The 13,437-nt window shown below is 42.0% G+C and overlaps 1 protein-coding gene across 3 annotated transcripts in view; it reads right to left on the bottom strand.

The window, feature by feature from the left end:
- Nucleotides 1-6,311: 6,311 nt before the first annotated feature.
- The window catches only part of cyth4b (cytohesin 4b), a 12,244-nt gene continuing 5,118 nt past the window's right edge, over nt 6,312-13,437 (bottom strand). For all 3 annotated transcript variants that reach the window (XM_030351537.1, XM_030351536.1, XM_030351538.1), the window contains exons 5-13: nt 13,389-13,437; nt 12,864-12,944; nt 12,543-12,655; nt 12,166-12,314; nt 10,792-10,903; nt 9,695-9,771; nt 8,860-8,931; nt 8,371-8,525; nt 6,312-7,861 (exon numbers count right to left, since the gene is read on the bottom strand). The exon at nt 13,389-13,437 is cut by the window's right edge and continues 70 nt beyond it. In XM_030351537.1, the coding sequence (XP_030207397.1) occupies nt 7,780-7,861; nt 8,371-8,525; nt 8,860-8,931; nt 9,695-9,771; nt 10,792-10,903; nt 12,166-12,314; nt 12,543-12,655; nt 12,864-12,944; nt 13,389-13,437 (890 nt within the window). In that variant the 3' untranslated portion in view covers nt 6,312-7,779. The remainder of the gene's footprint in view (nt 7,862-8,370; nt 8,526-8,859; nt 8,932-9,694; nt 9,772-10,791; nt 10,904-12,165; nt 12,315-12,542; nt 12,656-12,863; nt 12,945-13,388) is intronic.

Genomic DNA, 13,437 nt, shown 5'->3' on the forward strand with positions numbered 1-13,437 from the left:
AGAAGGCTCCGATAGAGCGGTTCGCCGGCAATTTATCCTATGGAGCAGTTCACTCGCCGTGTGCCTAAGCTTTCGTTAGTCTCTCCATCGCCTTGCTCACTCCCGGAGTAACAACATTTACACGCTCTCCATCATCCAACATATGTTTTACTTTGTATCTGTTTCTACTTCCAGGCGCGGAGTGATATGCAAACTTTCACAAAATGATCGGGCGTCATATCGTAGTTATGTATACGCTCATTATACAACAGTTGGGAACCAATCAGATCGCTGGATTTAGGTCCCCCGTTGTATAATCTCCTTTGTATTTTCAGTTTACCTGCTCAATCGGTTCAGTAATGTTAACCACAGTTTAGAGTTTACATTAAATCTAGCTTTGTAAATAAATTTACATATTTGTGATGACAAATGTTATATTCTCCTTTGTATGTACAGTTTACCTGCTCAATCGTTTCAGTAATGTTAATACAGTTTGGAGAGTTTACATTAAATCTAGCTTTGTAAATAAATGTACATATTTGTAATGACAAATGTTATATTCTCCTTTGTATGTAGTTTACCCTCTCAATCGGTTCAGCAATGTTAAGTAGAGGTTTGATGTATAAATATGTTTGTTTTTTGGTTGCAATGTTCTTGATACTGAATGAGTCTCAACTTTCAGCAGATATCTTCTCAGTTTTTTTATGTTTAATAAAGAAGCGATTTTCTTCTTGAAACTCTTGCCTCCTGAAGTCATTGTGTAACTCTGGATTTGCCAGTATACAAGTGAAATGTAAAATATAAAAATGCACTGTTGCTATCAAGAATGAGCAGATGAATAAGAATGTGATTTAATTATATTTTGTCAATTAATTTCTCAAACAGAGCCAGGTACCGTTCTGCCCTTATTGACGCTGCCCTTTCCCTCTCCGCCCCTCTCGCCACTGCCTCTCTCTCTCTCTGCTCGTCTCTTTCTCCCTGCTCCCTCAAAAGGTCCAGCAGACTGTCTCTGGGTCTCATTCTGCTGGTGCGGGTGCCCCCGACCTCCTCAGCAGAAGAGGTAGAAGCCGATGAGCTTGCTACCCCACCTGTAGTGGCAGACATGTTTGCTGCAACAACCAGGGGCGGACTGATGGAGTGCTGCCCCTGGAGTGCATCCATGGCACCATACCACTGCCAGGTGGCAGCAGTAGCTGTACCGGCCTCTACCCCTCTGCCTGTGGGCGGGTCCCTAAGCTCCTGAAAACAGGATACAGTGTTTCCCCTACCATTGTTCAGGCCTGGCGGGCCGCCAGGCCAACGAGCGCCCCCGCCAGGCCAACAACCGGCCAAAAAAATGAAAAGAAATGAAAAAATGAAAAAAAAAAAAACTTTTTTTTTTTTTATTATTATTATTATTAGCCATAATATCATAACCATCCAAGCTCACCACCAGCTATCTCAATATGTATTGGTGCTTTATGCTCCTGTACATGAAATTAGTTTATATTAAATCAACTTTGTTTTTAGAAAAACACTGTTTATTCTCCGGCAGAAGAACTATACCATGAACCGATCGCGTAAATGCGACGTCTGATTGGTTCAGCCCGCCGTTACCATGGACATTTTTACCGCCCCCGCGAAACACTAGCCTCGTTCTTTATATGTCCATAACTTAACCAACTTGTGATGGCTAAGCAAGTGTTTTATTTGGAAATAACCAACAAATACTCTAGCATCCCGTGAAAAATGTATAACAAATCACACAATCAGCTCTTACCACCGGGCCTAAAAAAAATTCTAGGGGAAACACTGGGATATTAATTACTGCACTGTCAAACTAATTATTCTCATGTAATAGGCCTACACTTAATTATACTTACTCTATTTACAGGGCCACTTAAATGTTATTGTGTGTAGATTAATTTCATATGAAGGAATCCCTGGAAAGCTCTATCAGTATACAAAGCAGATAAACAGGCAACGTATTCTTACTTTGTAGGCTACTTGCCCTTTACATTTTTTCACTTCTTTTTGGTGGCCATAACGAGGCGTGGAGATAAAGTGGAGATAAAGTCACTGGGTAAAGCACATTCACACTGCCACTTCAATAAAATATAACAAATTAATCATAATAAATGAAAACTACTGAAACCGGACTAAAAATCAGTCAATTCTCACTCCCATCCCGATGAGTTCCGGAGGCCAGTGAATAGCGCCTCATTTGCCGCCCGCCACTCGATTAGGGCCCTTGTTTTTTCATTTGTCCCTTGATAAAATATAACGTGTATATAAGCCTATATTAATTTAATGCATAATAAAGAGCATTATGTCAAGTTTAACAATTTAAAAAATGACAAATGTCCTGTCGAGTTACGGCTATCTGCCTGAGGTTTTTAGAATAGGTCCATGAACTGAGGACTGATTGCTGAAGCTGGCGGGGCAAGCTGTCCCGCTCCGAAAAAATGAAAACGTCCGAGAAAATGTCAAGTAGGATTTGACAGGGTGACGAATTCAATGATAGCCTAATAAAAACCTTAAAAATACAAAGGCCTACCGGTATTCGTGAAACAAAATAAGTAATAGTAATAGTAAAATAGTAACTATGCTTACAGCTGCGGGTCTTCTCGATATTGTCTGCCATCGTACTACTGCGAAATGCATCCTGGGATATCTAACTGTTCCAAGTCCACACAAGACACCTCCGATGCATCCTCGATTCGCAAGAACGCAAGTACACAAGTACAGAAAAGAACGCGAATTGAGAAACGGCTGTAGACTAGAAGGATGCATTCATAGCAATAACATTGGAGCCATCTAGTGGCGCGAATTGGTACTACACTAGACTGCAAAGATGTACATGATGTCCAAGGAACATAGTCCAGAGAAATATGTTTTATTGTGAAGCATTGAGACAGGTGTGGAGAATTTACGTGAATGAAACGTGTAGCGTCTATGGTGTAATAGTCTGTGTCAGTGGGGGGCCCCGGCCCTGTTGTTGAGGCCAGAAGCAGACGGGAAGTGGCGTTAGGTTTTGCTCCTGATGCACCGCAGCCTCCTGCCAGAGGTAAGGGGCCGGGCTTCAAATACTTTGGGTTGGGGCTGGAAAGAGGAGCCATCCACAAACTTCCCTGCACGCCTCATGGTCCTGGGGGCATACAGATCCTGGAGAGTTGGCAGATTAAAGCCAATCACCTTCTCCGTGGTGCGACTGACGTGCTGCAGCCTGCCTTTCTCCTTGGTAGTGGAAGCAGCGCACCAGATGGTGATGCTGGAGGTGATGTTGAACTCAATGACGGCAATGTGGAAGTGCACGATCTTTGTCTAGGGCAGGTTGAACTCGTTGTGTGGCCGCAGGAAGTACATCCTGTTGTGGATTCTGTTGAGCTGATGTTCAGCTCCCACGTGAGGTCCAGGGAGATGATGGTGTCCAGGAAGTGGAGGGATTGCCCAGTGTCCACTGGGGAGTCACAAAGGGTAATGGGGGGCGAGTGGGGGCCGTATTCTTCCTGATGTCCACAACCATCCCCACTGTGGTCACAGTGCTCCATGTTGTTCAGTCCAACAGGTCACCAGATGGTCAATCTCCCATATGTAGGCGGACTCATCTCCACCCGAGATGAGCCCCTGCAGGCTGGGGACTGGTGACTGGAGGTGCCGCTGTAGGGATACAACCTTTATTTTCTTAGTTACTGCTGTTGTATGTCTAAGCCTATAGCTGACAGTGTCAGCTAAATAATGCAGTTCTTAACCACTAAAATTATGAAAGGAAAAATACTGTTTGGACGAAGGAATTATCAATGGATGTGAACTGTAATAACAAATTTGAGGTATATTAAATTTCCTTTGTGTAAGTTTCACTCAAAAATGACCATATTTTCCTGAATATGTTACACATTGGTACAACATGTACTAGATTATTAATATGAGAAACAGACCGCTATTTCGGGAGCACTCAATTATGTCGCCTCACTTTCATGGACCCATACAATCTTATAAATTGTATCAACATACATTTTTATAAAACTTGTGATGCAAAGAAATCCACAAGTACAACATGTACTAGCCGAATACTATGTGAAACAGACCACTATTTCGGGAGCACTAAACTATGTTGTCTCACTTTCAGGGACCCATACATTTTTATAAAACTTAAAAACAAAAGGGTGCTAATTTTCAGTTAAAAAAAACCCGCTCGCATTATTTCATCAGCTGAGGGCGTTTTCATTGCCAAAACAACGTGAGCTATTCAACAAGTAGGCTACAACATGTTTTAGACCAGTGGTTTTCAATTATTTTCTGTCATTCTCCCTCTAGGAGACAGACTTTGTTTTCACGCCCTCCCTTATTGAGAACCTGCTAATATTTATTTATTTCGATTAATAAAGTGAGCGGAGATAACATCTGCAACAACTTAAAACAATTTCCAAGTTCAGTTTACTAACTCAATTTGTAACATTAAGACAAGACTGCTAAGTCTGTGTGAATTTCAAAACAGAGAAACAAGAGCAAATGATTCACTGGGGTTTGCATTTAATTAAAAATATTTTTAAACAGTAATCATTGGTCACTTGTCAGCATCATCAGCTTATTCCCTTTCAAAAAAAAATATATGTTCATCTTTCAAGCATGAATAAAGACACCAAGTCACTCTGGCATGACTTTGTAAGATCTAAATTCTTGTGAAACTTCTGACCCTTGGTATTATGTTTATTTAAAATAAAATAAGTAACTTATTAAATTAATTAAATAAATAAATAAATAAGACACTAAGTCCCCTCTGTCGATCACGCCCCCCCCCCCCCCGACACCTTTAATCAGCTGAGTCTCATAATATTAGAACATGTTGTACTGTTGAACATGTGCAATGAATACGACCTTAGCTGATAAAATAATGCCTGCATTTTTTTTCAACTGACAATAAGCCCCCATGTCAACTTTTTCTGCTCCTTGCACCTTATCATGCTTATCATGCTAGATGCTAGCAGCATGACAAGGCTCTGCCGACTAAAAGCTGGAAGCAATTCAAGATGAGGCATAGATAGAATCACCTTGTGGTCAACTGTCATTTAATAGATATCTGACAGATTACGTCAAGGTTTTAAACTGATTATTATTATTAATACCAGGTCATGTTATAACACAGCGGGAAATCGTGGATTTTCTGATAAAGACTAGATAGCCTCTTTGACAGACAAAACAGCAGAAACTATGTTGGGTGCGCTCGTGCTGCATTTTGGTTTTGTCAAACAGGAGACGCCCACTCACCAATCAGAGGTTAGAGATTCCTGCACTAGCCCATTTGCGCCTGTTCATTAGTGTACAGCATCCATTCTCTCATTGCTTTTGTAAAAATTTTTTTTAGAATATTAGATTTGAGGACGAAACGATAGGGTGGGCTAAGGCAAGTTTTAGGCGGGCTTGAGCCCACCCCAAAAAGGTCTAGCTTCACCACTGGTCCATAGTCATTAAGTCCTGTTGTCCTTGGGCTTTTGGGGAGGGGGATGATGCTGGAGGTTTTGCAGCAGGCTGGTACCTATAGTCCCATGTCTCCAGTGAGGTGTTAAAATGAACCTCAAGCTGTAGGTTTCATGTTATTTTGGTTGCTCCCCTTGTGATGTAGTTTTATCCAGGTATAACGTGTGCTTTTCTGGTTAAACAACACAGGGGGATTTCTAGTAAAAGGTTGTTTGGGTATTGTTTTATCACGCAACATTTAACTCCTTTTTCCTAGCGATTATCATTTTGTTCAACCATAACCATCCCTGGCCCCCTGTAAGGCTCATTCACAGCCCTGAAGAGGGCGCCCCCAACACTTTGAGAACCAACCACTGCACTTCGGTTTTATCCTTATCGTTCTGCTCATACATCCATCATCTCTATAATTAGCCACCCATCACTCTAGTCTATTGTGTGTTGGTTCATGAGCGAACCGGCCGAGTTAAAAGAGGACAACACCAGAACTGTTGAGGAAGAGCTTCTGATTAGCATCTCTTTTATATTTCTCTCTGCATACTGATCGCACCCAGAGATGACAGCAAACCTTGTGTTGGTTTGGGTGGAGAACTTTCTGTCACAACACCGAAACAGGAAGTCAAAGTATCAGGAGGAAGAAGGGCCGTAGGCGCACCCATGCACAGACTAATTTTACTCTACTGATGTGACCACAGGCGTTAGTTCCACGTAGCACATTGTACTTGTGCAAATATGACAAGAGCGTAGCCCTTGCATGCGGTGATGTGTTGCACGTCGCTGTTTACCTTAGTGATCACATGCGCAGCAACACAGATGCATTTGTTTATGATATGATTCTATCTAATAACCTAAAAGTTATTGAAATGTTTTGTCAAAAATATATCAAAATAAATATGAAATTTATTACTAGCTTTGCAAATTTCCTAGTCAGGTTACAACATCAAAACTGTATAAAAACACAATACACAGCAAATTCAAGCTATTCAAATTCCTATTTTCCGTTAACTCATTTGTTTGCAGGTTTCCCGAGATCCCCATCCCCATTCATTTTATGCACCATTAAAAATGTATACATTTGTTTTAACATTTACATACACGTCCATATATACAGTACAATGTACATCAAATAGGTGGACACATAACAACCCCATGCATGTTTTTGTGTCTTTTTTTGGTGGGAGTTTTCGTGAAGAGGAAGTATGAGATGGCTGTGATAAGGTAATGGTTTCAGTGTGTAGGCATATGTCTGCTGTATACCCAGAGTACCATTTATTTAAAACTAAAAGAGGATCTAGATAATGTTAGTATGTTTGAAAGCTTTGAAAGCTAACAATAGTTAACAAGCGGTTTATAAGCTTACATTGCTTAATTTGCTATGATTGGTTATAAACAACAGTTTATAAGCTAGTGTGCAAAACAAAATTAGTATAATTATAATGCAACCTTATTCAATTAAGTAAGCTGTAAGTCTACTAATTAAAGGGGTGGTATTATGCCACCAAGCTTGAGTGTGATAAGCCGATACAAGCCATTTAAAAATCTTCCCTTTCGGATGTTTTAGCAACATCACAATAACGTTTTTTAATGGCTAATCACACTTACACCTGGTGGCATAATATCACCACTTTAAAGAGTTCATTCAATCATCTGATCATGTATTTATGCAAAAACCTGAATCACATGGTCTTACTACTAGTAGCTCTGTTACATTTCACTTCACACCTTCACTGTAATGATCCAGAGAAGGTAAATTAATTCCAACCTCCAAGGTTACAGTACTCGAGAAACGCATAGAATCTCCAGCAACAATTGTGAGCGACTGATTAAATGCATTTATCACAAGGGTAGAAGAACAAGAAGAAGGGGACATAAACAGAACTGATTTGAAACCGTCTGTCTGTCTGTTCTGGGTCCTTGACATATTGTTTCCAGAAGCAATCTGAGAGACTGTGTGTCTATTTCTAGTTTAGTCACACACCACGCCAGAGGAGGCCAGATGCTTGTCTACTCAAGTAAGCCATTACAGAGTAAGTGCAAATTGAAACACAGGTTTCTCCCCTCGACAGAATAGACTATAATGGGTGTCTTTGTCCTAAATCTGTCTGCGCATCACATCCTAATTCCACGATGAAATCACCTGGGGAAGATAGAATCGAACGTTGTCGACGGTGACGCTAAGTCTGTCCGCGCTCAAATATGGGGAACCAAAAGATAGCATCCGTCCATTGACCTGGTCCGTCCACCTCCTGGGCCCTGTCTAGTGTCTACACTCTGAGTACGTGTTAGTCCTCCTCCTTGAGGGCTACGCTGTGTCACCTGTCCTCCACACAGGGGCGCTGGTTTCACTCAGTCTTGGTTGCCTTGGTTGATGATCTTCTTTTTGCGCAGGGAGACCAGGTCGTAGAAGGGATCCCTGGTGATGCTCGCTCTGTTCAGGGGGAGGTCAGCAGCAACAGATAACACTTAATCATCACGGACTTCATCGTCATCCTGACATGACATGTAGGAGTGAGTGGGTGTGTGTGTCTGTGCGCGTGTGTGAACATGTGTGTTTGTGTTCCCATGGAGTTGTGTGTCCGACTGGATGGCCTCAATCCAGGAGTGCCTCTCCTCTGTATCAGTGTGTGTCTGTGTGCGTGTGTATGGGTGTTTGTGTGTATGTGTGTGTGTGTGTATGTGTGTGTTCATGGAGGCGTGACTCTGACCTGATGGCCCCTATCGAGGAGTACCTCTCCTCTATATCAGTGTGTGTGTGGCTGTGTGAGTGTGTGTTTGAGTGTGTGTCTCTGACCTGAGGGCCTTTATCCAGGGTGTGTGTGTGTGTGTGTGTGTGTGTGTGTGTGTGTGTGTGTGTGTGTGTGTGTGTGTGTGTGTGTGTGTGTGTGTGTGTGTGTGTGTGTGTGTGTGTGTGTGCGCGTGTGTGCGTGCGTCTCTGACCTGATGGCCTCTATCCAGGAGTCCCTCTCGTCTGCGCTGGCAGCACAGATTGTGTAGGACTGGTGCTTCCCCTCCACCACCCGGCCGTCCGTCTCCGTCTTGCAGGCCTTGATCCTCTGGCCCCGGCTGTTGGGGTTGGTCATCTCCAGGCAGTACTGAGGGTGGAGGGAACCACCAGGGTCACTCGTCTAGCATAACTTGACAGATTGATTTTTGGCTCATCCATCATTAAACCAAAGAAACTCCGCAGATTAATTCTTTCTTTATCAATAAAATGAGTTTTATCAACATAACCTGTTCGTCTGATTGGATTTCTTCATTTCAAATTCCGCTCCAATCCGTTTGTTTATTCATACATATTTGATTCATCATTCATGTCCAGTTTATCTTATTCACAAAGGGCTTTTCTATGTATGTATGTGTGTATGTACATTCATGCACACATATCAGTCTAAATGTATCTACTTATGTCTGCTCGGTGTTGCTTACAGGCTTGCGAGGATAGTGAACTTCTTTGACACACAGGTTCTCTAATGGAATGATGCCTCTGGGCTCTTTATCCTGGAGATATAGAGACAGACAGACAGAGACAGACAGACAGACAGACAGACAGACAGACAGAGACACACGGAGAGATAGAGAGACAGACAGACAGAAAACAATTAGTCAGATGACGGATGGACATCCTAACTCAGAGTGGGGGTGTTTAGTGAGAGAGCAGAGAGACAGCTTTGCACATATCCATCCATTTATATTGATATTCATCCATTCCTCCGGCCCACTGAACAGGTGTGTCCGCCGCGCTCTGTCCATCCCTCACTCCGATCATAAAATGACCCGCTGATCCTGAAAGCTCCATCAGAACACCGTACTAATTCATGCCTTGTACATCCACACGTTCACATCGAGCGGCCATTATATAAGGATGAGCGGTTTGGTGTACGCAACATTAGCCTTTCTGATCATTGTGGGAGCCCCTTTTCTCATTGACTGACTGACTGATTGAATGACTATCCATCACTGAAAGCGCAGTTATTTCCGAGCATTTACACACATCTGTTTTGCACTTCTCCATTTTATAAGTTCAGAGAAACGGCACAAACAATCTAGACGCTGAACAAACCATAGTAGAGGTTTGTTTTGACAATGGCTGAAGGCTTCATGTTCTGAAAATAAAGATGAACGACGACTGGACCCAAAAGCATTGTGAGCGTGAATATCCCCTCACAAGAAGAACTACAATCGTATTGGCTCTATGCTCCTCAGCCCAGGAGATAGAGCATCAATACGGGTGATTGTAGTTGAAGAGGCGTGGGAGTCTTACAGCGGTGTACTCAAAGTAGTACAGGCAGTTGTCAGTCAGGATGAACCAGCGTCTCTTCCACGTCTTAACGCGGCCTCCTGCAAATACAGAGAAACGCATGCTCACTGATATATATGCTGATTACAAACATGCATGTTTAATGTACACACACGTATATACATATATATGTATACACACACATATACATACATACATACATACATACACACACATATACAAACACACACACACACACACACACACACACACACACACACACACACACACACACACACACACACACACACACACACACACATATATATATATATATACACACACACACACACAGGGCCGGATCTACCATTAGGGCCCACGGCACTGTGCCCAGGGGCCCCAACCATTCCCAGCCAGTGGGGGGGCACCACACGAAAGATTATTATTTTTTTTTTATGAATTTTTTATGAATTTTTTACTATGTTAGTTTTAGTTTTTCTGTCGTGTAGTGTAGCCCATATGTTTCAGTTGTCCTTTTCTTTTGTCTGTTTATGTTTTGCCTGCCAACAAAAGAGTTTGGAATCTACACACTGAGAGACTAAAAGTAAAGTGTCTTAAAAGAACTGCAGCGTCCTGTGATATCTATGCACCTGAACACAACGCAGTAGTCGGCGGAGTAAGACCAAGCCGGCTACACTTTATGTGTCATTATGTGTGTGTGTTAAAATAATAATAATAATAAAAAAATATAGAATTTTCTTTTTCTGATTTTTTTCGGGGAGGGGGGGGGGGGGGAGGGGGCCTTCAGACATTTGTGCCCAGGGGCCTATGATTTGTTAATCCGGCCCTGCACACACACACATACATATATATATATACATACACATTGTAATTACAAGCAGATATATGCATACAAACTAGAAACACATGTACATACGCGTTAATTATAAACAAATAACTTCTAATGAGAAACTGATATATGCCAACCGGAAACCAATACATGCTAATTAATGCACATTTATGACAAATACAATGCAGTTAGGAATAATCATTCATTGGTTAGTCAGAAATATGACTGTGACACATATCATAACGTGTATCATCACTTCGGCCGGAGTTACCGAGCTTGAGAAGCCAGCCCTCGCGGTCAGGGTTGAAGAAGGTGTGAGTGAGGTCATTGCCATCGTCTTCTGGGATCTTGAAGGGCTCGTTGCGTATGCTGTCATACAGTTTCTGAAAAGAGGGGGTGGCAGGGGAGTCGAATAGAGAGCTTTAAGTTAAATAATTCGTAGTATTCTCTATTCATCTCCTGACAAGCTGGGCGATTCACAGTGTGACGTGATACAGTCACGGTCACGTCACATTGAAAGACGACATGAAATAATTATTACAATATGTTATTTAAAACAAGCAAAGTTATATTTATTGGATATTCTACAATGGATATTCTATTTCCTCATTTGTTGTTGTTTTTTGCATTGCTAATGTGACTCCAGACAAGGTTTCGATGCAGTGATTGACTAGACACACAGATGATGTGATGGGTTGCCAGAATGTTGCCTATCATGTCAGTCTCTCACTGCAACAGACAAAGCGTGGCTAGGTTCATTTGTAAAAACTGCAAGTAAATTAGGGGTGGGAATCTCTTGGCACCTCAAGATTCAATTTGATTCAGAGGTCAACGATTTGATTCTAAAACGATTATTGATGCATCTTGAAGCAAAACAAAAAAGTATGTACATTTCCATGCGGGATTTTCAAAAAATATATATGAATTTGCTACTCAGAGTTTGCTAATCACTTCCTACTTTTGTGATGATCATTAAAGAAATCAACAGATTAATTACCTTATCTAATATTTTATTAGAGAAAAAGCTTTTGTCACAAAAATGACTTTCTATTAACAATGCAATGATCGTTGTAGCTTGCATTACAACACACTATTCTTTCTAATCTTTCTTTTCTATGTCATTAAAGAAAGAGTTGCTCTCAGTCAATTATAAGGATAAGAAGTCAATTATAACTCACAGCCAGACACACATTCTTGTGTCTGGCTGTGAGTTTGCGTGCATGCTATGTGTAGGCTTAACCGCAATCGCGTCCAGACAAATCAGATTGGCCAATACATAATATATTCTTATTTTTAAAATTCCGATTATCAACTTATCTGAATCGAGATGGCATCATTTTACACAGAATCGCGATGTATCGAAGAATTTATTATTTTACAGTAAATGCTAGGATTTTGGGGCAGTGCAACATGTTACAATATAACAAAAAAAAAGCTAATAAAAAAAACTATAAGATAATAATAATGTTATTCATCAATTAACAATAAGCACGAAATTAAACGATTAGAATAATAAACAGGGCAAACTGCTGGTATTCATTGGGCCTGAATGAAGACTTCTGCATTCAGTTCCCCCACCCAGCTAGTGTTTATAACCAAGATGGACCCAAGATGGCCGCTTGGTGAGGAAGGCCCGAGGGGTTACCGTGAGCAGTGGGACAGGCAGGTCCCCTCCGTTGTTGATCCCCCGGTTCATGGAGATGAAGCGCTCTAGCGTGGTCTTGTCCTTGACGTTGGGATTGTGGAGGCTGGTGTTCAGCATGATGATGGCGAAGGACAGGATGTAGCACGTGTCTGATGGCGACAAGGCGTTTTGTGTATGAACGCACACATATTATGCATGTGTACATACAAACACAGGCAGAGGATGCGTTACTCTGTCATATACTCCACTTCTTTGAGAAAATAAACAAGAAGGCCAACATGCTTGTGGTCGATAAGACACGCATATAAAAATAAACACATACACACAAATACAAATCTACACACAAAGACACAGAGGAAGAGGCATGCGTAGGCTACCAGTAGACTGGAAGACAGGAGCGTTGCAGTTGCAGTAGCGTGTGGCGAAGGCCTCCATCATGCGGTCGATCTTCTGGGCTTCACCGGGCAGGCGGAAACTCCACAGGAACTGTCTGCCGCACACACACGCAAACACACGTCATGTAGAACTATTTCAAATAGAAGTGTGTGTGTGTGTGTGTGTGTGTGTGTGTGTGTGTGTGTGTGTGTGTGTGTGTGTGTGTGTGTGTGTGTGTGTGTGTGTGTGTGTGTGTGTGTGTGCGTGTGTGCGTGTGTGTGTGTGGGCACCATGAGGTTAAAGGTCATGTGGGTGGAGGTCACCTGAGCGCTTGCACCAGGTTGAGGTTGGAGAACTGGTGGAGCTCCACGAAGGCCTTCAGGGTCTGCAGGTGGAGCTCCTCCCTGGGGATGGAGGGATGGGCGGAGGGTTGGTTGAATAATTAAATGACAAGAGTAATCATAATAATTGAATAATGTATGGCATTTAGACACATTTGGTGGATAGAGAGCCTCAAAGGTTTTATTGGTAGATACATTAATGTTTTCTCCTGTTGGCATATTGTATATGTATATATATGTATCGTTGTATCGTTTTTTTTCTGTATTCATTTGTTGCATTAATAACGTTGAATCTCTTCTATTTCTTCTACTACTGTACTGTACTTTCTGCTCTTACAGCCAAATTGCCGGTCTGGGGTGAACAAAGGGCGATCTTATCTCATCTTAATTTTATCATGGACCATAACAACCATCATCCCCATCATCATCCCCATCATCATCATCAGTGTCACCACCATGATGACGATGAGGATGATGATGGTGAGGGTGATGATTACGTCTCCCCACCTCTCTCCCAGGAACTCCCCGATGGCGGTCTTGTTGAGCCCCTCCTCCC

This window comes from Gadus morhua, chromosome 3, assembly GCF_902167405.1.
Source record: "Gadus morhua chromosome 3, gadMor3.0, whole genome shotgun sequence".
Taxonomy (NCBI): Eukaryota; Metazoa; Chordata; class Actinopteri; order Gadiformes; family Gadidae; genus Gadus; species Gadus morhua.